At 40.9% G+C, this 25689-nt stretch overlaps 1 protein-coding gene across 1 annotated transcript in view; it reads right to left on the minus strand.

The window, feature by feature from the left end:
* itfg1 (integrin alpha FG-GAP repeat containing 1) overlaps positions 1–25689 on the minus strand; it is a 237556-nt gene that overhangs the window by 179107 nt on the left and 32760 nt on the right. The window contains exon 6 of the mRNA XM_043706920.2: positions 11594–11688. Coding sequence (XP_043562855.2) covers positions 11594–11688 — 95 coding nt within the window. The remainder of the gene's footprint in view (positions 1–11593; positions 11689–25689) is intronic.

A 25689-nucleotide genomic window follows, 5' to 3' on the forward strand; every position in this document is an offset into this window, starting at 1 on the left:
TCACCTACAGACTGGTCAGCCTGTGGAATTCTCTGCCACAGAAAACCATTGAGGCCAAGACATTGAAGCATTTCAAGATAGATGCTGATTTAGCTCTTAAGACTGAAAGGAATCAAAAGATATGGGGAGAAAACCAGAACAGGGCACTGAGTTGGATGACCAGCCATAGTGGGCGGCACGGTGGCCCAGTGGTTAGCACTGCTGCCTCACAGCGCCTGTAGACCCGGGTTCAATTCCCGACTCAGGCGACTGACTGTGTGGAGTTTGCACATTCTCCCCGTGTCTGCGTGGGTTTCCTCCGGGTGCTCCGGTTTCCTCCCACAGTCCAAAGATGTGCGGGTCAGGTGAATTGGCCATGCTAAATTGCCCGTAGTGTTAGGTTAAAGGGGTAGATGTAGGGGTATGGGTGGGTTGCGCTTCGGCGGGTCGGTGTGGACTTGTTGGGCCGAAGGGCCTGTTTCCACACTGTAAGTAATCTAATCTAATCTAATCTAATCTAATCTAATCTAAAAATCATACTGAATGGCAGAGCAGATTTGAAGGGGTGAATGGCCTACTCCTGCTTCAATATTCTATATTTCTATATATACCTTACTGTCTACAGCCTGAAAATTGTGATAATGTTGATAGGAAACAATATAAAATTCTCTTCAAAGCATTTAAAATCTGTCCTTTTACAATAATTTGAAGAAAAAGATATCTGGCAAAAAATACAGGACCCAAAGAATTTCCATCAGTAGCAAACTGAATTTGTGAAAAATTAGACACACTTCAAATATGAAAAATACAAATTCAACTTAGTCATAGTTCTAGGCAAAAAAAAAAAGACAACTCAATGCACTGTTTACCTCATGTATTTAACCACTTTTTAAAATTGTATGTAAACAAACAAATATTCGGTCTTTCCAGTACCACTCTCAGAAATAAGACAGACACAGAAACAGTAGGTCATTCAGCCCAACGAGTGTTTGTTCTGCTATTCAATGAGACCATGGCTAATCCTCAACTGCACTTTCCTGCCTTTCTCCATAACCTTTTATTATCTTATAGATTAAAAAATTTCATTTATCTCTGTATACTAAACAACCCAGTCTCAACAACCTGCTGCAGTACAGAATTCCACAGATTCACTAACCTCAAGAAATTTCTCCTCATCTATCTTAAATGTGCAATCTGTTATTCTGAGATTATTCTGTTTGGTCGTGGACTCTGCCACAAGAGTAAACAACTTTCCCACATCTACCTATCAAGTTCCCAAGAATTTTCAATGTTTCAAAAAGTAGACACCTGTCATTCTTCTAAATGCCAATGAGTACAGGCCCAATTTACTCAACCTGTCTGCATAAGACAGTCTATTGATATGGTATTAGCCTAGCGAATCTTCTCCAGACTGCTTCCAATAACAATACAGTAGCGCCTTGACATACGAACGACCCCGTTCACGAACAAATCGGTTTACGAACAGGATTGTATGTAAAATTTTGCTTCAATGTACGTACGAAATTCAAGGTACGAACGAAGGTACGAACGCAAAAAGCCCATGTGCAACCACGTGGTTTCATTGTTCTGCTTTGCTACGTGCTTGTTGAACGCAAAAGCTCTCGGGCCCCACATGATCTCATTCAGTCCGCCTTTGGCATGTGCGCTGTGAACAGCGTTCGTTGCTACGTGCAAGCATTCCAAACAATGGGAAAAATGGATTCAGTTCGCGAACCGGGTCCCGGAACGGATTCAGTTCGTGAGTCGCGGCGCTACTGTATCTGTTTATTTAGATAAAGAGGACCCCCACTACTGCTCAGAATATTCCAGCTGTGGTAGGACTAATACCTCATATAGATTTAACAGCACCTCCCTACTTTTACACTCGGTTCCTTTTGAAATAAAGGTCAACATTCCACTTACTTTCCCTATTATCCACTGAACTTTGATGTTAGCTTTTTGTAGTGCATACCACAGACTCCCAATCACTCAGTTCTGTAGTTTGCTCTTTTAAATAATATGCAGCTTCTCTATTTTTCCAGCTAAAGTGCATAACCTTACACTTTTATATTTCACCCAAGTTTTTGCTTGTCTGTATACTTTGCAGACTGTCATTCTCACCATCTGCCTTCTCACCTGTTTTTGTGTCATCTGCAAACTTGGCTACTGTACATTTACCTTCCTCAACCAAGTCATTAACATATAGTACAAGCAACTGTGGCCCAGGTACTGATCCCTGTGGCACTAATTATAGATTGCCATCCTGAAAATGTCCCTTTTATCCCAACTCTCTTCTATTCATTGGCCAATCTGCTATCCTTGCTAATATAGTACCTCTAGCACCATGTTTCTTATCCTAAGCAGGCTTAATGTGTGGTACCTTCCTAAACACCTCCTGGAAATCCAAAGAAATGTCTTTTCCCTTTCTAATACACACAAGATAAAAATACAAATCAAACTTATTGTGGTACATCACTCTTCCAATTTAGAACCCAAATGATGAACTAATCTGAACATACAATGAATCATTATCAAAGACAAAATCACTTGCTATTCAAGACATTTCAATGATGACATTGACTAGGAATTTAACAAAATAATGCATCCCCAACTACAAAAAGAATGATACATCTGTCCCCATCCTGAGCTTATGTTAACATTTTGTGGAGAGGACAGGAGATTTTGAGGATTAGAGGGTCAATGGGGGAGGAAGACAAACCCTCAGGGTATGGGGGATAAAGTATCAGGAAGGGTGGCAGAGAAATCAAGTAGACTGTCAAGATCTTGGCCAATAGGTAATTCATCTGTGGTAGCAAATGTGGATGCATCAGAAGAACTCATTGAAGATGAAGAGATCACAGACTGTGTTTAAGTGCAAGGTCCTGCATATTCTGTACCACAAGCTGTGCTGAAAAAATAACTTCATGGTTGATTTTTAAGGGTCTGGCTTTTTTTTTAAAAAAAGCTGTAGCCTACTACGAGTCACAGTATCCCCAACTGCAACTAAACATAAATCTGCAAACATCTGGCAAATGTCTTCTATGTACATTGAGTTCATTGATGTGTCTCTGCAGAGCTCGTTACTTGGCCATAGACAATGCCCTTTCATGTTAAATGGAAATATGCAATTTTATGGTGGTACTACATTTTTACCAACCAAAATCTGCCCACTTTGCTGCCCTCAACCCCAACCCAAGCAATGTCTGCTGTGTGGCAGTGAAGCTTCAATTCCCACATTGCATGCTGCACACACAAACATCTGGAGATTCTTTACAGCGGGGTTGTCCAAACCTCACGCACAGGAGGATGACCAACATTTTTTCTCTTGGCCAGCTGTTCAACAAATTTCAGAAAGATAAAGCTTGGCACAAGAGTAAACACATATTTTAGCAAAAATGATGCCAAGACAATAAAACCGAAACGAAGAACAGAAACCACACTAAGCTAACTAATAATTTCTCTTTATCTTTCTTGGTTGAGGAGATCAAGAAAGGGACAGGCTGGGCCCAAGCCCTGAACATCACTGAAGGATCTGGGGACCAGGATGAGCCATAGAGTTAGGTTTGACTGAAACGGACGTCTGTTCACCCCTGCCAACAGAATCTCTGAGCTGGCCTTGATAGAATGCACTCAAAAACTGGTATCAGAAACAGATTACATTTCAGCCTGGAATTTCTTTCTGTTTCAACTGATTTTGGGGTTGTTGGGTAGGACTGGGGAGGAAGGGATGTTTAAATATGACTAAGTCAGGCACATTCAACCATCTACTCAGCCAATCACACACTCACCCAGCCTTCCATACTGTCCAATTGCTAAACACAACCCATTTTCTCACTCACTGTCACCTAATTCCCAGCCTCCAATTCACTAGTCTCCACTCAAACTCAACCCTCCAATTCATTCATCTTCACCTAAATCAGAATCTAACAGCTTGACTCCCTCTGTGATGGTCTGCCTCTCCTTACCCTCCTTTCCCAGGATGTGTTTCCTGTAGCCCTCCTAGTCCTGCAAAATCACACTCCTCAGTGAAACCACTCATTTTAAGCGACTCGCTGCTCCTTCAATTACAGACCTGTTTCCCTCATGCATGAACCAGGTGCATGCCTTTAGTGGGCCATACTGTGGCCCACAGGCTGCCTGGAAAAGGAATATTCTTTGTGCATAGCAAGCAGAATCAAAAACAGAATTATTTTAAAGTAAGCTTAAGCTAGCCTTTGGAAGGTTACAAAGATATGACGGTTTTGGTATTGTTGGACTGAGGTTGTAATTCTTCCAGGACTTGGTGTCAAATGAACAATTGTAAAACATAAGACCAAGGAGGAATCAAGGGGAGATGCAGAAAATAAGAAATTAAGACTTGTGTTCCTGCAGTTCTTTTACATCTTAAAGCTTTGTATCATCCATTTCACATAAATTAGAACAATTTCTGTCTTCCGGCTACAATTACTCACGTAAAGGTGCAAGCGTCAAAAAGTATGATGCTGGAAAAGCACAGCTGGCCAGGCAGCATCCGAGGAGCAGGACAGTCGACGTTTTGGGCATAAGCCCTTGTCCCAAACATTGACTCTACTGCTCCTCAGATGCTGTCTGACCAGCACTCTTCCAGCAACACACTTTTCAGCTCTGATTTCCAGCATCTGCAGTCCTCACTTTCCCCATGTAAAGGTGCACATACTATATTGCAGAATAAGCACCAATTTAGCTTTTCTACCACCACTTGCAATTAAACATTTTGGTAGTTAATTTAGAATGCCTGTAGAAGTCCTGATAAACAAGTGATAGATCGCAACGTTGCTTTAAAACAGCCTTGATGCTTTCAAATGGTTAACAAATGCAGGGTGTAAAACAATTAAAGAATTGAGAACACAATTGTATTTTGTGAATTTATTTCACAGTTTGTAGGATTTCAACTTCATGAAATTCTGCACTATACAGCTACAAATCCCAGTGAAAACCTTCGCAGGGACTTCCATGTTAAGCAAAATGTTCAGTTTTCTAACATTGCCTTTGCAGGCAATTTTTCTCCCCAAAAATCCAATACCAGTTAGGAGGAATATCAGGAACAAGAAACGTATTTGTTTATCATAAGATAGCTTTCCTGACATTAAATTCTAATTGCTTGCAATGTTAAAATGAGGTCTACAACCAGTACTATATTTCTACCCAATTAACAGTTGCATGTTTAATTCCCTGAACAGAGATAACGTTACAATGAAAATGCACTGACAATTTGAGCTAAGGAGCATTCAGAGACAAAAATGAATGCCTTTGAAACCATGTGGAAGAAGGTAATATTTCTGCTAATATCGGATTAAAACAACTTGAAGTTACTCATTAACCAATTCTTCATTTATTTCCAATTATCTTTGCATGCAAATGCAAAGTATCATTAGAAACACATCATAAATTTCATTATCACAAAGATTTAGCTCCAAAAATGTGGATATTCATGTTAATGCAACCTCAAAGCCTCTGTTTTACACTTTTCGTATTTGGTAGAATAGGATGATGATGGTGGAAAGGAATATCTACCAAAGGAAAACCACATCACTACTTAAACAGATATCCAATAATTAAGCTCCCTCTTCTCAGAATCAAAAGTTCTTAACATAGACATAGTTGACAGAACATTAGTTGATAAAATATGTTTATTTCTAAGCTTTCTTCTTTCCCTGCTAACAATCTTCACTTCCCCTCTGAAGGTTTGTTTTGATGGGTTATGATTCCATGTGCACTAGTCATCTTTTGGCATATTTTAGAAGTAATTACGGTTACAAACTACATTGGAGGTACCAAAAATCAAAACCAAAAATTTCATTTATTTGTAACTTTTACGTAACATTAATCAGAACCTACGCAAATGGAGTATAAATTAACAGGCAAATTATACAGGCAATCAAAAAGAAAAAAAAGGTAAATTTCTTTTTCAATACTCAATTTTTAAAAAGTCATAGACTCGAGTTGTACAGCACAGAAACAGGCCGTTAGGATCATCATGTCCACACCTGTCATCAATCACCTATCTATACTAGTTCCTTTTCCAGTACTTGGCCTGTAGACATATATGCTATGGCACTTCAAGTGGTCAGCCAAATACTTCTTAAATGGTTTTCCTTCGGATACTCCGGTTTCCTCTCACAATCCAAAGATGTGCAGGTCAGGTGAATTGACCATGCTAAATTGCCAATAGCGTTAGGTGCATTAGTCAGGGGTAAATACAGGGTAGGGGAATTGGTCTGGTGGGTTACTCTTCAGATGGTAGGTGTGGACTTGTTGGGCAAAAGGGCCTGTTTCCATACTGTAGGGAATCTAATCTAATCTAAATTTTGTGCTGGTTCTAGCCTCTACCAGCTTTTCAGGCAGTGAGTTCCAGATAACTGCCACATTCGAGATGAAAAGAAACCCCTTAAATTCCCTCTAAACTTCTTGCCTTTTACTATGTCTGATTTTACTAATATATTTCCCTGTATAAGTGATCCCTCTACCAAGAGCTTTTTTTTCTCCTATCTACCCAATCGATGCCCATCATGATTTTGTATAGTTCAGTCATGCTGGCCTCGGTAGTGACACACTCACCCAGTGAGTGAATTTTTAAAAAAAATTAGATCTGCTCTCCGCTTTCTCAGCACTCAGGAAAATGACCCAAGACTATATAGTTTCTCTTCATAGCTTAAACATTCCAGCCCAGGCAACACCCTAGTGAATCTCCTCTGTAGCCTCTCAAGTGAAACCATATCCTTCTTAATGGCCTGGCGATCAGAACTGCCCACAGAGTTCCAAGTGTGGGCCATCACCTTATACAACTCCAACATAACCTCCCTACAGTTGTACTCAGTGCCTCAACTGATATAGGCAATTAAGCCACATGCCTTCTTAACCACTTGATCCATCTCTCCTGATACCTTCAAGGACATATGGACATGCAGACCAAGGTCCCTCTGATACTGTGTACGTCTGAGTGTTCCATCATTCATCATCTACTTGTTTGTTCTGTTAGTCCTCCCAAAATGCATTACTTCACATAACTACAATAATTTCCCTTCAGCATGCATGGAATTTACACAGCTATGTACTGCCACAATGTGCTTTTGGTTTATATTGGGGAAGTCAGAAAGCTATCTGGCAACAGCTTTCACCTCAGATTCACAAGACAGACATGGTAAGGCACATTTCTATTAACCCTCTCTCCTTCGATTAACAGACCTAATCATTTAACTCTTCTTTATTCTTTCATGGGATTTAGTAAGGCCAACATTTTTCATCCATTCCTAGTACCCTTGAATGGAAATGGCTGGAAAGGCCATTTTAGAGGCAATTGAGAATCAAATATCTTGCAGCTAATCTGGATCATGCCATCATGATCCCAGCCCCACTGGACATGTCAGATCATGTCTTCTTTAAATTTAAGGTAGTGGCCTTTCACCGAAACATAAGCAGAGAGTGTTGATGATTTGGCTTTAAACAATAAAACAGAAGCTTAACGTGCAAAAGAAATGAAAAATAAATTAGATCAAACCAACCTATTTGTATATAACACAGCTTGAAAGACTTTAAAAACATGGCAGAAAAAAAAATGCATCATTCCAATGAAATAATTTTACAGTCATCAAATGCCAGAGATCTGTCTTTGCTGTCACATATTAACTGTTTCTTTTACTTTCTGGTTTAAGAGTTTGATAGCTTTGCTCTTGATTATTTACATAACTGAGCTCAAACTTAATTAAGTTTCAAATAACTCCAGGGCTCTAACCAAACATTTACAGTCTAAAGTTTTCAAACTAAAATCTTTACACTAAGGTCAACTATTCCTCACCGTTCTGAACTAAATCCTTTCTCGAAGGTTAGCTGTTCTTACATCCAACCCAGCCTGTTTTTTTCTGCAAACTGATGCCAAAAACTTCTCAATCTATCGTTTTTCCCAAACAAAATTCACTGATTCTTTTAAACTAAATGCAAGCCAATGCTTTTCAATATTTGCAATCTCCGATCATAAAATTCTCAATACAAAAGGTCATGTTATCACTCCCGGGCTCCAAGGCAGTTGCTCTTTGGCACGATCGAAAATTATAGGTCCTGAATGTTGAAAAGTTAGTTATTAAACCCCTTTAAGCACACATAGTAAAACCCACATGCCCGAGTTAAAATCCAAATGTTAAGATAAATGATACTCGTGTATGAGTTCACATACCTTCCATCGCAATATGTAGGCCAAATCAGGTAAAAATAATATATTTCCTTCCCTGTGGATTTTAATGAACTAGATTGATTTTTATAATTAATAACAATTGTCATGGTCACTAAGATTGAGACTTGTTTTCAATCCAAGATTTATTAATTGAATTTCATTCCAGAGGTTGCTTTGTAGGATTTGAACCCTTGCTTCCAGAGCAATAATCTTCCCTCCGGATGACTAGACACTATTTATATTGTACTTTATGAATATCACATTGCTGTATTCTCAAAAAGTAGGGAGCACCGATTATGCTTTGAAATTGTTTAACTTCCCAGAATCCCTTTTCAACTAATCAACCAGTATCACCCCAGTCTGGACACTTCTGGGAAAACGTCCAGCTTTTTAGCACCTGAGCTATTCACACAGCTTTTCAGTTGTTAGACCTTCTCTACTCACAGAATACCTCTGAACACTTCCGACACTTTTTTTGTCAAACAAAGAATTCTCACATCTTTGAGTGATTTCCTGTTTCTCCTCTCAAGAACTGCGTGTTCCTCTTTCCGCCAGTCTACTTTTTCTTCACATCTCTTGTGCAGTTGCAAGAGCAGTGAACTCTTTCCCAGTTTATCGGTGTGGAGCTCTCCTTTGTGACTGCAAGCCATGTGACTTCTTTCTTGACTTTTTCTATTTCTACAGTTTCCAGGTCAACAGCACCAGGTCTCAGCAGTATTTCTTATTTCACAAGAAAATGATACTTTATTGCCTTATAATTGACAAAACTCTCAAAACTCCCTTTCTATTATTCTTACAAATAATTAAAGATTCTATAAGCTCCTTGAAAGCAAACATTTTCTTTACTATATTGTTTCCAGTGGTAACTACTCATTACTGCAGAGTCAACTGAGAGACAAACCTGTCTTCACTTAATATTTACTTCCAATGAGGATTACTGGATAATGCTCAAGAACCTTGCAATGTTCCTCCCTTTCCTAAAAACTAGGGCTACCGAGACTAGTGCTGCAGAACAACTACTGCAGCTTCAGCCAAGATTTGCTAACGCACCGTAGTATGCTAAACAACAAAAACACAAATTTTAAAAGTCAGTGATAATTACTAAGTATGATATCAATATATTACACTTTATAAAGGTTCAACTCAATAGCAATCATATTCAATATTAAAAGGGTATATCTTGGCAGCATTATTAAGGTTCATGGGATTAATGCTTATTTTCTGTAGGTTTGTTGCAATATTGCAATGAACAGGCAGCATGCTAACTGACACATGCTAATTTTACAAATGATTGCAGCTTCTATATTTTTTAAACATGGTTTCCTTTTTAACAAATAAAAACACTTTCTAGAAAACTAATGTTCCAGTTTGATCAACTTCAATAGCTCAACTGAATCTTGAGCCCGGCAATCTAAACCTAACACTTCATCATCCAATTCAGTATCTTACTCAACTCCGTTAACTGCCCCAGCTCAACAGTAACCTGACTTGTTTTTGTTTGAGTTGAGTGTGGTGCTGGAAAATCACAGCAGGTCAGGCAGCATCCGAGTAGCAGGAGAATCGACGATTCGGGCATAAGCCCTTCTTCAGGGATGAGGCTTGTGGGCTGGGGGTTGAGAGATAAATGGGAGGGATGTGTGGCTGGGGGGATGAGAAGGTAGATGAAAATGCCAGAGGTAGATGAAGGTGGGGCAGAAGTTGATAGGTTGAAGGGGACTGTGGAACGGATAGATGGGAAAGATAGACAAGTCAAAAAGGCGGTGCCGAGTTGGAGGCCTGGGACTGGGATAAGGTGGCGGGAGGGGAAATGAGGGAACTGGTGAAATCCACATTAATCCCAAGTGGTTGCACAGTCCCAAGGCAGAAGATGAGGCATTCTTCCTCCAAGCGTCAGGTGGTTAATATTTGGCGATGGAGGCGGCTCAGGACCTGCCTGCCCTTGGTGGAGTGGGAGGGGAGTTGACATGTTCAGCCATGGGCGATGGTGTTGGTTGGTGCGAATGTCCCAGAGATGTTCTCTGAAATGATCTGCAAGGTGACGTCCTGTCTCCCCGATGCAGAGGAGACCACATCGGGTGCAATGGATTCAATCGATGGTACTTGTGGAGGCACAGGTAAATTTCTGTCGGATGTGAAAGGATCCTTTGGGGCCTCAGATGGAGGTGAGGGCGGAGGTGTGGGCACAGCCTTTGCACTTTCTGCATTGGCAGCGGAAAGTGCCATGAGTGGGGTGAGGGCTGGTTGGGGGGCATGGATCTGACAAGGGAGTCACGGAGGGAATGGTCTCTCTGTAATGCGGCCTCTTGACCTGTCCATCGTCTTTCCCATCTATCTGCTCCACCCCCTCTCTGGCCTATCACCTTCATCCCCACCTTCATCTACCTATTGCATTCTCAGCTACCTTCCCCGCAGCCACACCCCACTTATATCTCAACACCCAGCCCACAAGCCTCATGCCTGATGAAGGGCTTATGTCCAAAACATCGATTCTCCTGGTCCTTGGATGCTGCCTGATCTGCTGTGCTTTTTCAGCAACACCCTCTCGACTCTGATCTCCAGCATCTGCAGTCCTCACTTTCTCCTTGTTTTATTTTGATTGAACTGATTCAAATTAGCAACGAAACAGCCTAATTTCTTGATTTTTTTCATCCTCTACACGAGCCTTCACTTCCTATTTATTCACTTAAAGCACCACAGAATGTCATGTATGCTTTTTTTTTGTTGTGAACTTCACCTTATTTGATAATTTAAAAAGTGAGTTAAAGACATGGCAGATCACATACTTAGAGAGCATGCAAGCTCCACTCTACATCAGTCAGCCAGGATAATACTTATGCTATGGAGAAAAAATATTTACGTACATGGGATAGGCTTACTTTTAAGTACATACAGATATCTTTGCTCCAGAATGAGAGATTCTGTGCCGGTATGAAACAATTTTAACCGAAAGGAACAACAGGAAATCAGCTATTATGCTTAGTAATGATAAATACAACAGAGTAATGACAGATTAAGACTGTAGCCAGAATCTAGGCTTTTCATATTTCTTGCTAGATTCCGATAATGTCTGTGCAGTTGCAGTGGGAGAGGGAAAGGAAGCGAGGTAGCTAGCAACATCTCCAAGAAACAAGAGGGAACAGGGAGAGATGAAATGAGCTATTATTGAAGATTAAATTTATACCTGCTTCTACCATTTCCTGCAAAGAGTTTCAGGGTACACTATCAGTATTACATAGTTATTTTGAAACAAGCCCCAAGTAATACAGTAATGTGCTAATATTGGAAATGCTTTGCAGTGACTGATATATCCAGCCTTATTAAACATTTCTGTTAAATTCTACAGCGTTGAAACTTTTCCCACAAAATATTATGCTATCACAATTCATACATTTTGTTTTTTTGTTAATAAACAGAGTTCAGCGATCTTACCTGCAGTGAAGTCTTTATTCAGGTCAATGAAAGCATGAGAATGAGGTATATACATTTGAACATCGGAGTCCAAAGCAGAATACCATGTTTGATTTCTGGGGGGAAAAAAGTTTTCAAAGTTATGACATGGCATCACCTATGTTGGGATGTGCGTGAATCAGCAGTGAGAAAACTGAATAGAAGAGGTCAGTAATGTAAATAATAGCTTCAGTCTTCATTTGGTTTTCAGTTTGAAGTTAATGAGTAAGACGGAAATATTTATGGATTGTTCTACAATGCAGAAGAGACAATTCTCAGGTTTATTCATTTTGAAAGCATCAAGGGACAATGGGAAATCAATTGTTATGTTTCCTCTGACAGGCACAACACAGTAACAATAGACTGAAGCCAGAATCTAGGCTCATCATATTCCTCATTATATTCTGGTAATGTCTAAAAGGTGGCAGCAGAAGAGGGAAAGGAAGAGAAGCAGCCAATATCTTGCTGCCTGGTACAACCCACACAGCAGAAATGTGGAGGTTGTTTTGGGACCAATTGCTTATAGTGCTGGACAGGTTTATTCCATTGAGGCAAGGAAGGGACAATAAGTTGAAAGAACCTTGGGTGACATGGGTTGTGGAACATCTGGGCAAGAGGAAGCAGGAGTTAGACTAGCAGGAGGGAGACAAGCAGGAGGCTGGAAGAACACAGCTAGTCAGGCAGCATCAGGAGGTGGAGAAGTTAATGTTGTCGGTGTAACCATTCTTCAGGACTAAGGGAAGGTGTAAAGGGAGCTGCAGATAAAGGAAGTGGGGGGGTGGCAAGGTGGGGAAACAGACAGGTAGAGTGTACAATCTGGTTGGTCAATGGGAGAGATGAATCTGGTAGGTGGCTGAGAGGAATGGAAGGGAAGGGGAGGGGCTGTGAAGGGAGTCATGGGGTGGGGTGGGGAAGGGAGGCTATTGTATGTTGAGTCCTCCGGGCTGTAGGATAAAGTATTAGAGAGGATTCTGAGAGACAGGATTTATTATTACTTGGAAGTGGGAGATGAGGTGTTTTTCCTCCAATTTGCAGTTCGATTCATTGTGGCAATGGAGGAGGCCAAGGATGGTCATGTCAGAAAGGGAGTGGGAAGAGGAATTAAAATGGGCGGTGACTGGGAAGAAAACTTATTTAAAGTTGAGGCGGCAAGGATCAGATAGGGCTGTAGTGGGGTACAAGGTAGCCAGGAAGGAACTGAAGGGGGCATGAAAAACTTTAGCAGGTAGGATTAAAAGGAAAGCCCTAAGGCATTCTACACTAATGTGAGGAACAAGAGGATGGCCAGAGTGAGGGTAGGGCTGATCAGGGATCATGGAGGGAAATTGCACCTGGAATGGGTGGTAGTAGGGGAGGTCCTCAATGAATACTTGACTTCAGTATTCACTATTGAGGGGGACCTTGATGTTTGTGAGGACAGCGTGAAACAGATTGATATGCTCGAATAGGTTGATGTTAAAAAGGAGGATGTGCTGAAAATTTTAAAGTTGATGAGGATAGATAAATCCCCTGGGCCAGATGGGATATACCCAAGGTTACTACAGGATGCAAGGGAAGAGATTGCTGCACCTTTAGCGACGGTGTTTGCATCCTCACTGTCCACTGGAGTACTGCCAGATGATTGGAGGGTGGCAAATGTTATTTCCTTGTTCAAGAAAGGGAATAGGGATAATCCTGGGAATTACAGACCAGTCAGTCTCATGTCTGTGGTGGATAAAGTATTAGAGAGGATTCTGAGAGACAGGATTTATTATTACTTGGAAGACTATAGTTTGATTATAAATAGTCAGCATAGTTTTGAGGGGGCAGGTCATGTCTCACAAACCTTACTGAATTCTTTGAGGGTGTGACAAAACACATGATGAAGGCAGAGCAGTGGATGTGGTGTACATGGATTTTAGCAAGGCTTTTGATAAGGTTTCCTTATCAAAAGATTTGGATGAGGAAGTGGGAGGGTGGGTTAGTAAGTTTGCTAATGACATGAAAGTTGGTGGACTGGTCAATAGTGTGAAGGACTGTTATAGCTTGCAATGGGACATTGATAGGATGCAGAACTGGGCTTGTAAGTAACAGATAGAATTCAACTTGGAAAAGTGTGAAGTGATTCACTTTGGAAGTTCGAATTTGAATGTAGAATACAGGGTTAAAGGCAGGATTCTTGGCAGTGTGGAGAAGAACTTGGGGTCCATGTCCATAGATCCTTCAAAACTGCCACCCAAGTTGATAGGGTTGTCAAGAAGGCAGATGGTGTGTTGGCTTTCATTAGCAAGGGGATTGAGTAAGAGCCGCGAGGTTATGCTGCAGCTCTATAGAGCCCTGCTTAGACCACAATTGGAATAGTGTTCAGTTCAGATCGTCTCATTGTAGGAAGGATGTAGAAGCTTCAGAGACTGAGCAGAAGAGATTTACCAGGGTGCTGCCTGGACTGGAGGGCCTGTCTTATGAAGAAAGGTTAAAGGAGCTAGGAATTTTCTTGTTGGAGCAAAGAAGGATGAGAAGTGATTGAAAGCAGTGTATAAGATGATACAGTGGATGGCTAGAGACTTTTACCCAGGGCGGAAATGGCTATCACAAGGGGGCATAAATTTAAGGTGATTGGTGGAAGGTTTAGAATAGATGTTAGAGGTAGGCTCTTTATACAGATAGTAATGGATGTGTGGAATGCACTGTCAGCAATGTTAGTAGTGGCAGATAAATTAGGGACATTTAAGCAACTCTTGGATAGATGCATGAAAGACAGTAGTCAAAAGGAGTGGCGCTGGAAAAGCACAGCAGGTCAGGCAGCATTTGAGGAGCAGGAGAGTCGATTTTTCGGGCATAAGCCCTTCATCAGGAATGTTGGGGGTTGGGGGGGGGGGGGTGAGGGCAAAGGGGCGGAGAGATAAATAGGAGGGGTGTTTGGGGCTGGGGGCATGGTAGCTAGGAAGGCGATAATTGGACTCACGTGGGAGGTAATGGTAATTGGTCAGAGCGGAACATGGAGCAGATATGTGGGAAGGAAGGTAGACAGGTGGGGGAGGTTCATGAGGGTGGTACCAAGTAGATTAGTCTGATTTTAGACTAGGATAAAAGATTGGCACAACATTGAAGCCATAGGGCCTGTACTGTGCTGTACTGTTCAATGTTCTTTGTTCTAAACTGGAGGCAATTGAACAGCCAACCATTTCCCATGATCCTGACCCACAGGTGGCACCTGGATATTGTTATGAGCCCAGCTGATGTTTTTACTGGACAAATCAGACCCTAGATATAAATCTAGCATGATGAATCACAGTTTTCTTTGGTTTGATATTAATGAGCTGGTCTCTCATGGAGATAGAAGAAGCATGTATTGTCGGAGAATTTGTTCTAACAATCAAACTGATGTCTATCAAGCAAACCAAATGAGATAAAATATAATAAACTATTTTACTTATAAGTACACAGTAATATACAGTAAAATTATACTCCTATTAAACTCAAAGCCCTCTTTTACAAGTTGCAAAAAGAACAAACAACATCCCTTATACATGTACCCAACAGCAATACTTGTACAGTACTCACACCAGTATCTCTTTCTCCAACACCTCAATAGGTTTAAAGGTAACTGTGACTTTAACTCAGACTGGTATATGATCGCTCAAGGATTAAGTGGAGTCTGAACAAAATCATCTTATTCACAGCCATATTCAGTTTTATATTACAAAGGTATCACTTAAATTTGTTTAAGATCATGATTTTCAGGAACGTGAAACCAATTTTTTTGTGCAGCACTGAGTTACATGGGGACCAATGTTACAACTGGAATTAGGTTGTTGAGGGCCTTCCTTGACAACGTGCCATAACTTAAAAGAGCTATTATAATTGTGCCGCTCGTTTCACAAGCCATCGGAAAATATAGATTTCATTTCATCGGCAGTCCCTCACAGACAAGATGACTTTCACCCTTGCTGAAAAATTTGTTGCTGGAAAAGTGCAGCAGGTCAGGCAGCATCCAAGGAGCAGGAGAATCCACGTTTCGGGCATAAGCCCTTCTTCAGAACACCCAGGCTTATGCCCGAAACGTCGATTCTCTTGCTCCTTGGATGCTGCTTGACCTGCTGCCCTTTTCTAGCAACACACTTTTCAGCTCTGATCTCCAGCATCTGCAGTCCTCACTTTCTTTCACCCTTGGGGTGAGTCTGTAAGTGGCTGTACAGTCTGATGTGGCTTCCACAGACCTTGCCACATTTGGGGCAAAATGTGGTTGTGGGTAGGAGTGGATGGGGCATTACTGTGACAGCACCTCCTCATGCTGTTTCCCCAATGATAAGTCTCAAGGTGCTCGATGCCTTCCCAGACTGTCCTATACTTCAGGCGGTCTTGGGCTCGTGATTCCCAGGTGTTGATGGGAATGCTGCACTTTGCCAGTGAGAGCTGTTGGAATCCCTGAAGCATTTCCTCTGTCCACCTGAGGCTTGCCCGCCATTTCGGAGCTGGCAGTACAGCATGCACTTAGGGAGTCTCGTGTCAGTGATGTGTTCGACGTGCCCAGTCCATCACGGCCAATCAAGCATTATTCAGTGCCTCAACGCTGGGAATGTTAGCCTGATCAAGGACATGGGTGCTTGTGCACCTGTCTTCCCAACAGATTTACAGGATCTTGCGCAGGCAATGTTGGTGGCACTGCTCCAATGCCTTAAAGTGTTTGCTACAGATAGTCCACATCTCAACTATATAGGAGGACAGGAACCACTACAGCTCTATATATCATGAACTTGGTATTAAATCGAATGTTGTTCTCGTATTCTCGAACATCCATATCCTCAGGTGGCTGAAGGCTGCGTAGGCACATCTAGCACACATTAATCTCTTCACTAATATCTGTTCTGGTCGACATGACACTCCCCAAGTATTGGAAGTTGCCACCATTCTCAAAGGCCTTCCTGTGGATCTTGATAATCAGAGGTTTGCTCCATAATATCAGAAACGTTGGTGGAGGATCGGCATCGTGCAGATGTCCATGCTCTCAAATACCTCCATAAAAAGGTGCTAACAATTATCTGGAGATAGTCTTCAGAGTTTGCACATATGCAAGCATCATCCATCTACTGCAGCTTGATGACATTAGTTGGAATGACTTTGGTTTTGATTTAAAGATGACAGAGGTTGAATAACTTCCCACTGGTTCTGTGAGTTAGTTCCACTCCAGTGGGGAGCTTGATGATGGCGAGATGAGGTATTACAGCGAGGTACATCAAGAACTGTATTGGAGTGATGATGCAGCCCTGCTTGACGCTGGTCTGACCGAGGAATGGGTCAATGATGGAGCCATTCATCATTACAATTTCCATGTCGTTGTGGAGCAGGCTAAGGATGGTGACAAACTTTGTGGTGCAGCCAAAGAGGAGAATGATGCTCCATAATGCTTCCCAGTTGATGGTGTCAAAGGTCTTTGTAAAGTTGAAGAAGGTCGCATGCAGGGGAGGTTATTTTCCCTGTATTTCTCATGTAGCTGTTGCATGGTAAAAATCATGTCCTTGGTGCCCCGCAGTAGCCGGAAGTCACACTGCGATTCCAGCAACAATGCCTTAGCTACAGAGAGGAGACAGTTGAGGAGGGCCTTGACAATGACTTTTCCAATGGTTGACAGCAGGGAGATTCTCCTGTAGTTTCCACAGTCAGACTTGTTCACTCTTTATTAAAAATGCTCACATGATGGAGTGGATCCAGTGGTGAGGCGGGTGGGTTGCCTAGTGTCTGTACTAGTCTACATTTGAACAATGGGCTCTAGGGTGCCCATAGATCTGTTACCTGTTTTTGGGTAGAATTTATGTAAGGGTCTGTAGCATCTTCCTGCTGGCTGCCATTGCCTCCAGAATATGCTTGGGTCACTGCTTAGTGGGGCTGCTCCTCTTGGCCTTCCTTACTCTGGCTGGCCAGATGTTGCTGCATCACTGGCACTTTCCCCTCTCCAATTGGGGTAAATGTGGCAGGCTTCCACTAGAGGATTGTATTTGCTAGATTTGTCCAGGTTGGGGGTTCGACAGTGATGATGCTTTGGTCCAGGTAGCGTTTGGCTGTCCACCCTGCATTGTTTTGCCATTATGAGGGGGCCTGGGCTTTTCATAGGGAAGGTACAGGCTGATGAGCTTAATCATGGCCAACATGGGAGATCAAGAGATCACTAAGCTCATTGTGGCATTGAACTTCATTTGAACACTGTGGCAGGAGAAAAGTTAGAGTGGATCAAAACGAGGAATTAAAATGATAAGTGACACGAAGTTTCAGTTCACACTTGTACGCCAGAGAGGTTATTCCACAAAGTTAGTCTTCTCATAATGGAGGAGATAAGATCACAAGACACAGGAACACAGGGTGGCCATTTCGCCCACCAAATCTGCTCCATTCAGTGAGATCACAGCTGACCTGATAACTCTCAGCTCCACTTTCCTGCCTTTTTCCCCCAAAACCTTGATTCTTTTACAGATTATAGATTGGAGTCTGTCAGCTTTGAGTACACTGAATGACTTAGCCGCAACAGCCCTAGGAGGAGAAAGAGGCCTAGAAGGAAATGATCTCTTCAAAGATAATCTGTCCAACCTCCTTGTATGTTTCAATAAGGCTGCCTCTCATTGTTCTAAATTCCAACAAAGTAAAAGCCCATCCTATCTATAAGTCATTCCCTTTCAACTTAGAACCAGCCTAACAAACCTTACCTGAACTGTCTCCAATGCCAGCATCTCTTTCCCTAAGTAATGGCTCAAACTCTTCACAGTATTCTAGCTGTGGTCTGACTTGTGTAATTTTAGTAAGATCTCTCTAATTTTATACTTCATCCTCTTTTAAATATTAACCAATATTTCATTTGACTTCCCTACTGCCCACTGTAGTTGACTGAAGCATGCATTGATGCTCGCTTTTTGTGATAATTTCACAAGGACTCCCAAATCCCTGTGCTCTAACAGTCTTTAGTTATTTAAATAATATCCAGTGATTCGGTTCTTCCTGTTGAAGTGTCTTACCTTACATTTTCCCACATTACTTTCCATCTGCCAAGTTTTTGTACATTCACATAACTTGTCTATATCTCTGCAGATTCTTTGCAAATGACACAAAATTAGGTGGAAAGACAAGTGGTGACGTTGATGCAAACTTGACTGCAGTACATTCACTTTTCTCATCCATGTTATTAATATATACCATAAATAATTATGGCCTCAGCATTGATCCTTTATAGCATTCCACGACTTACAGGTTGTCAACTTGAAAATGGTCTGCTTATCCCATCTGTCATCAATTATTTAGGCAACCTTCTGTCCATGCTAATATACTAGCTCCAAAACCACGAGCTCTTATCTTAAGTAATCTAATATTTGGCACCATATCAAATGTCTTAAAAATCCAAATATATCTCACATACTGCGTTACCTTTTCTTATCCTGTTTGTTACCACTTGAAAGAATTTTAGTACATTTGTCAGGCTTGCTTTCCCTTCATGAAGCCATGCTGAGCCTGATTGATCATATAATGTGTTTCTAAATGCTTTGCAAATGCATCCTTTATAATAGACACTAATATTTTCTCAAGAACAGATGTTAAAGCTAACTGTACAATAGTGAGACCTCTCAGGATGTGGACGTGCTGGTAAAGTCAGCATTCACTGTCGATTATTAACTGCCTTTGAGAAGTAGCATTAATCCTTTTTGAACTACCTTAGTCCTGTAGTGAAGTGATTTTCAGACTTTGGTTGGGTAGGGAGTTCTAGGATCATAATTCACTGTGCAAGAAAGAATATATGAGAAGTTTAAATCAGGACGGCATGTGAATGGGAGTGCCGAAAACAATCTTTTTTTTAAATATTAAAAAGTGAAAGATTATTCCTAATTCAACATTTTAATCATGGCATTAAAAGTAATCAAAATTAGAAGACAGCATGCTGAAATGATTACATTTCACACACACTCCAATGTGGTCTTGGTGTCAAAATCACTTTAAACTTATAGTTGGAATTTAGCTCCATTGTCCACATTTGAACCAAGGCTATAAGGTCAGAAGTTGAGTGACCCCAGCAGAACCTAAATCGAGTAGGCTATTGCTAAGCAAGTGCTGTCTGATGGCACCTTCCAATATTTTAATGATTGAGAGTAAACTGAAAAGACAGTAAATTGGCCATATTAGTTTGTCCCACTTTATATATGTATATGAAATACCTGGGAAATTTTCTAAATTCTTGGGCAGATGCCACTGTCATAGTAATACTGGTACTGTTTCTATAGGACAGCAGCAAGGTCTGGAGCAGAAATCTTCAGTACCATTGACGGAATATCATCACAGTCCATCGATCTTACAGTAGGCAGTGGCCCCAACCATTTCCTGATCTTAGGTGCAGTGAAATTGGCAGAAAATTAGCATTTAGGATACAGGGCATCTCTGGAAAAGAGGAATCAATATTGAGAACTGCTAGGCAGTTCTTTCTCAACTGTGTCACCACTACTGCTACTGGGAGGAGGACATATCCAGGAATGGTGATGGCCTTCTCTCAAACATGATATGTAAGGTATGATTCCATGAGTATGACTATGTCTTGACCAGCCTGAAAGACAGCTCTTCCAATTTTGGCACTAATTTCAGAAGGAAGATTTTTCAGGGTTGACAGGGCTGTGTTTTCCATCATCATATTCAGAGTTTTCGTTTATGTCAGATGATCCATCTTGTTTCAGAAAGCAATCACATTGTGGCTCTGGAGTCAGATGTAGGCCATTTTTAGTAAAAACTCACTTGGTTTGCAACAATGTTGTCCTGTTGTTATCATTATACTTCAAACTCCACAATTTTATTAAATTCCAATGGGATTTGAACCCAGATCCCCAGAACATTACCTGGATGCCTGGGTTACTAGTCTAACAACTATGCCTGCACTTGGGCATTGGCACCCATGTAGGAGCTATGGAGAAATTTTATGCTGGAAGAAGAAAAAGAACCACACAGAGTGTGGGTGCATGGAATGCATGGCCAGCAGTGGTAGTAGAGTCAGATACATTAGGGACATTTAAGCAACTCTTGGATAAGCACATGGAAGATAGTCAAATGAAGGGTATGGAGGTTAGTTTGATCTTAGAGCAGGACGAAAGGTCAGCACAACATCTTTTTTTTTTAAACTGCTACAGTGTTAGCAGTCTTTGAGGCATTCCAAGCTAGAATGACCATGAGGCTAGATTTTGCAAAGTGAGGATTTGGAACCCCTTGCGATGGACACAGAGGTTTATTGAAATTTGATAATCCAGAGCCTCAAATATCTGGATGATCCTGAAAACAAACATTCTGGAGATTACAGCGGATCAGGCAGCATCCGTGGAGAGAAAACAAACTAATGTTTCAAGACTAGATGACTCTTCAGAGCTCTACAGAAGAGAATCCAGACCCGAAATGTTAACTTGCTTTTTCTCCATGGATGCTGCCTGACCTGCTGTGATTGTCAGCCATTTAAACTGTTGTGGTGCATTTGGTCACAGCTGTCCACTAACTTATGTGGGACGTAAATGTTCTTAAGGAGGTGAAGCCGCATTTAATTACAAAATAATATAATTTAAAAGAGTTATCTTTTGTGATCAGTGTATCTATTTAGTGATTAATGCTTATCTTTGTTTTGTTCAAATTTATGTAATGAAGATACTTTTGATGTTTCAATTTAAGCCTGCTGCATCTTTTCTTACCCTTGGATCTTCCATGCACTTTATTCTTTAACAAAATAACAAAGATTCACTGTTCAGTATTGTACAGCTGGGATCACAAAAGTATCAACAGGCGTCAGCCTTGGCTAAATGATTACGTATTCATACTTGAATCAGGGAATAAGGCTTGCACCCATGGCAAGAACTGAGCCTGTGTCAGTTGAAATCCTAATGCAGGACAGTTGTAATTTTGCTGTGTAAGAGGCACCATCATCTTGATGAAATATTAAGCCAAGATTCTGTCATGTAGACAATAAAAGAATCACTCGCTCTGTTTGAGGAGGAGGAGAGGGGTTTTCCAGGGCAACATTTATCAATAAACATTAAGTTAACTATTATGATTATTCGATAGGTATCTATTTCTGGGACCTTGCAAGGGTTGCTATATTTCCCTATCTGGGAACTTATATGATTTCCTGAAGTCATCTAAGTACTACACAAATATACATTCTTATTTACCACTTATACTGATGACCTGTTGATCAAACAAAGTAACTAAATTTTACAAATGATACTACGTATGAAAAATGTAATCCTTGACCTTACTCCTAAATGGCCTGGCCCTAATCTTTGTGTCTTCTTGTTTGGTGATGGAATCTAAAACAATTTCTCCATGCGCTATAAAAATCCTTATAAAAGAACTTAATTAGATTACTGGCCAACATTATAAACTTGTGAATACAAACCCAGTTTATTTTGTCAGCCAAGTCAGCTATCATTCTGTCTGATCTTCATAAGAAATACATATTTGCTAATTTAAGGTATCCAGAAATAAAACAGTGCTACAAATGAAGACTATTTCCACAGAACCTTACGTAATGTGGGGAAAGTGATGTTTTTGACCTCTTATTGATAAATCTATTCCAAATAGAAAGTTTTCTGCTTAACAGCTTTGACCTTCATTAAGTTCTGACGTGTAACAGCATACTAACATTTTAAAATTAGGGCTCAATATTGCATCTTGAAGGAGAAGGGTTTTTTTTTCGTTATATTCCAATAGTATCACTGTATCAAAACAAAGTTGATCTTCTTACTTCGCTACAGCACACTGCATCAACATGAATCAGAGTTCCTGCTATTATTGTGAATCAAATCCTTTGGAGAAACTATACAAGTTGTAATTTGCCATTTGCTTTGTCCAACAACATTGTCATCATTACTGAATTGGTGCTTACATCCTTTACAGATGTTTAACACATGAAGGAATAAAGATCATTCATATCCTTAATGGTGAACTGCATTTTATTTATGATCTGTCAGTCTCAGAAAAGGAAAGATAAAGGAAAATACTATACACCCACCTTATGTTCTCAGGATTTACTAAATAACTCATAGTAAAGGAAATATTTTGGAGGTATAATTGCTTTTCCAGCATTAGAAAATCCACATTTAATTTGCATGCACAAAAGTCCTGTAAACAGCAATCAGATAAATAATCAGTTTGTATAGTTTGATTGAAGGCTAAATATTGGCCTGGATTGCATGACAAATGCTGAAAATGTGTTGCTGGAAAAGCGCAGCGGGTCAGGCAGCATCCAAGGAACAGGAAAAAATCAACGTTTCGGGCATAAGTCCTTTTTCAGGAATGAGCCGTTCCTGAAGAAGGGCTTATGCCCGAAACATCGATTCTCCAGTTCCTTGGATGCTGCCTGACCTGCTGCGCTTTTCCAGCAACACATTTTCAGCTCTGATCTCCAGCATCTGCAGCCCTCACTTTCTCCTTGCATGACAAATCCTTTGCCCTTTTTCTAAAAATGGCACAAGACCTCCTAAGCAAGGAGATTTATTTCATTATCTCATCGTAAAATAAGACATCTCAGGAAATGCAGTCTTCCTGCAGTGATCTAAATGTTTCCTATTTTTGTTTTAAAACTGTGGTGGTGCTGCAAAATGTTACAATTAATTTCTGAATGTCAAGTTCCTATCTGTGGGTGAGCAATCAGGAACGGACATAATTATATTAAAAATTAGTGAATAATACAAATCGGCAAAACTCTTGTTCTTTCATTTGTTTGATGGAATAAGAGATTCATGTATCAAGTCAGACCAAAATACAGCTTTCGAATTCCTAAAGTATTTTAGTGAAGCAGATAAATGTTAAAAGCAAGCATAAAAACATGCAAATAAGCCTATTTACTGAAAGCACTGCAAATTTCATGTGACCTATATGGACTTCAGCAAGGCGTTCAACAAGGTTCCCCATGGGAGACTGATTAGCAAGGTTAGATCTCATGGAATACAGGGAGAACGAGCCATTTGGATACAGAACTGGCACAAAGGTAGAAGACAGAGGGTGGTGGTGGAGGGTTGTTTTTCAGATTGGAATACTGTGACCAGTGGAGTGCCACAAGGATCGGTGCAGGGCCCTCTACTTTTTGTCATTTACATAAATGATTTGGATGAGAGCATAGGGAGGTACAGTTACTAAGTTTGCAGAAGACACCAAAATTGGAGGTGTAGTGGACAGTGAAGAGGGTTACCTCAGATTACAACAGGATCTTGGTCAGATGAGCCAATGGGCTGAGAAGTGGCAGATGGAGTTTAATTCAGATAAATGCGAGGTGCTGCATTTTGGGAAAGCAAATCTTAGCAGGACTTATACACTGAATGGTAAAGTCCTCGGGAGTGTTGCTGAACAAAGAGACCTTGGAGTGCAGGTTCATAGCTCCTTGAAAGTGGAGTTGCAGATAGATAGGATAGTGAAGGCGGCATTTGGTATGCTTTTCTTTATTGGTCAGAATATTGAGTACAGGAGTTGGGAGGTCATGTTGCAGCTGTACAGGACATTGGTCAGGCCACAGTTAGAATACTGCGTGCAATTCTGGTCTCCTTCCTATCAGAAAGTTGTGGTGAAACTTGAAAGGGTTCAGAAAAGATTCACAAGGATGTTGCCAGGGTTGAGGATTTGAGCTATAGAGAGAGGCTGAACAGCCTGGGGCTATTTTCCCTGGAACAGAGGCTGAGGGGTGACCTTATAGAGGTTTATGAGGGGCATGGATAGGATAAATGAGGCAAAGTCTTTGCCCTGGGGTTGAGGAGTCCAGAACCTGAGGGCATAGGTTTAGGGTGAGAGGGGAAAGACATAAAAGAGACCTAAGGGGCAACCTTTTCAAGCAGAGGGTGGTACGTGTATGGAATGAGCTGCCAGAGGAAGTGGTGGAGGCTGGTACAATTGCAACATTTAAGAGGCATTTGGATGGGTATATGAATAGGAAGGGTTTGGAGGGATATGCGCCGGGTGCTGGAAGGTGGGATTAGATTGCATTGGGATATCTGGTTGGCACGGATGGGTTGGACCGAAAGGTCTGTTTCCATGCTGTACAACTCTATGACTCTATTTTGTTCAATATTAAGTAGCAGGAAGTATAAAATCCAATAATGTGACTATTTCTTAGAATGTCACTAACTGCTGAATGTCAGTGATTTTAGTCAGGTTGCAGGCTGCTAATTTCTTTATTCAGAGGATAATGGAGTTACTGGCTAGATCGGCAATGAATACCCATCATACATTGCCCTGAAAAATGTGATGGTGAGCTGCCGTTTTGGACCTCTGTCCACAACATCATTAGGGGGCTCCAGGATTTTAACCCAACGACAGCAAAGAAACGGTGATATACTTTCAAGATAGATTATGAATGGCTTGGAAAGTAACTTATTGATGGGATCTGCTATTTCTGTTGTATGGATAGTAACTTCTGAAGGTGCTGTCTAAGGAACCTTGGAGAATTTATGCAGTGCATCTTCTACATTGTATATCGTGCTGCTACTGTGCATTGGCGAAGGAGGGAGGAAATTTTTGTGGTGTGATGTCAATTAAACAGACTTTGTCCAAATAGTGTCAAATTTCTTGAGTAGTGTTGGAGCTGCATTCATCTTGGCAATTTCTGACTTGCGTCTTGTAGATAGTGGACAAGGTTTGGGTGACAGGAGAAAATTCACTTGCTGCAGTATTCCTAGCCTCAGACCTGCTCTTGTAGATGTGGTATTTATACAGTGAGTCCATATCAGTTTCTGGTAAATAGTAACTCCCAGGTTTCAGATAATGGGAGATTCAATTATGGTAATGCCATTGAACATCAACACATGATTATTTCTAACAAAATCTAACCAAACAATCATTCATATGTGCAAGGCAAATGTTACTTAACACTTGCCAGCTACTATGTCCAGTTTCCAGCAAGCTTCCCCAATTTGTTAGGACTTTCCAAATTGTTTAGATCCATGCCAAGGACAGTGAACTGGCTCCCCTTGTTTATTTGGTCAGTTTCTTAGTTGGTTGCAACTAGGTGAATTAAAATAAAATATTTTCCCTTGTGGATATCATTCTCCCATACTAAATGAATTTATGCTTTTAAAAGGAATAATTTAATCAGATTTTCTTGTTTT

The sequence above is a fragment of the Chiloscyllium plagiosum genome, unplaced genomic scaffold (genome assembly GCF_037043375.1).
Source record: "Chiloscyllium plagiosum isolate Xiang-an unplaced genomic scaffold, Cpla_swu_hap1 HiC_scaffold_17, whole genome shotgun sequence".
In the NCBI taxonomy this organism is placed as follows: Eukaryota; Metazoa; Chordata; class Chondrichthyes; order Orectolobiformes; family Hemiscylliidae; genus Chiloscyllium; species Chiloscyllium plagiosum.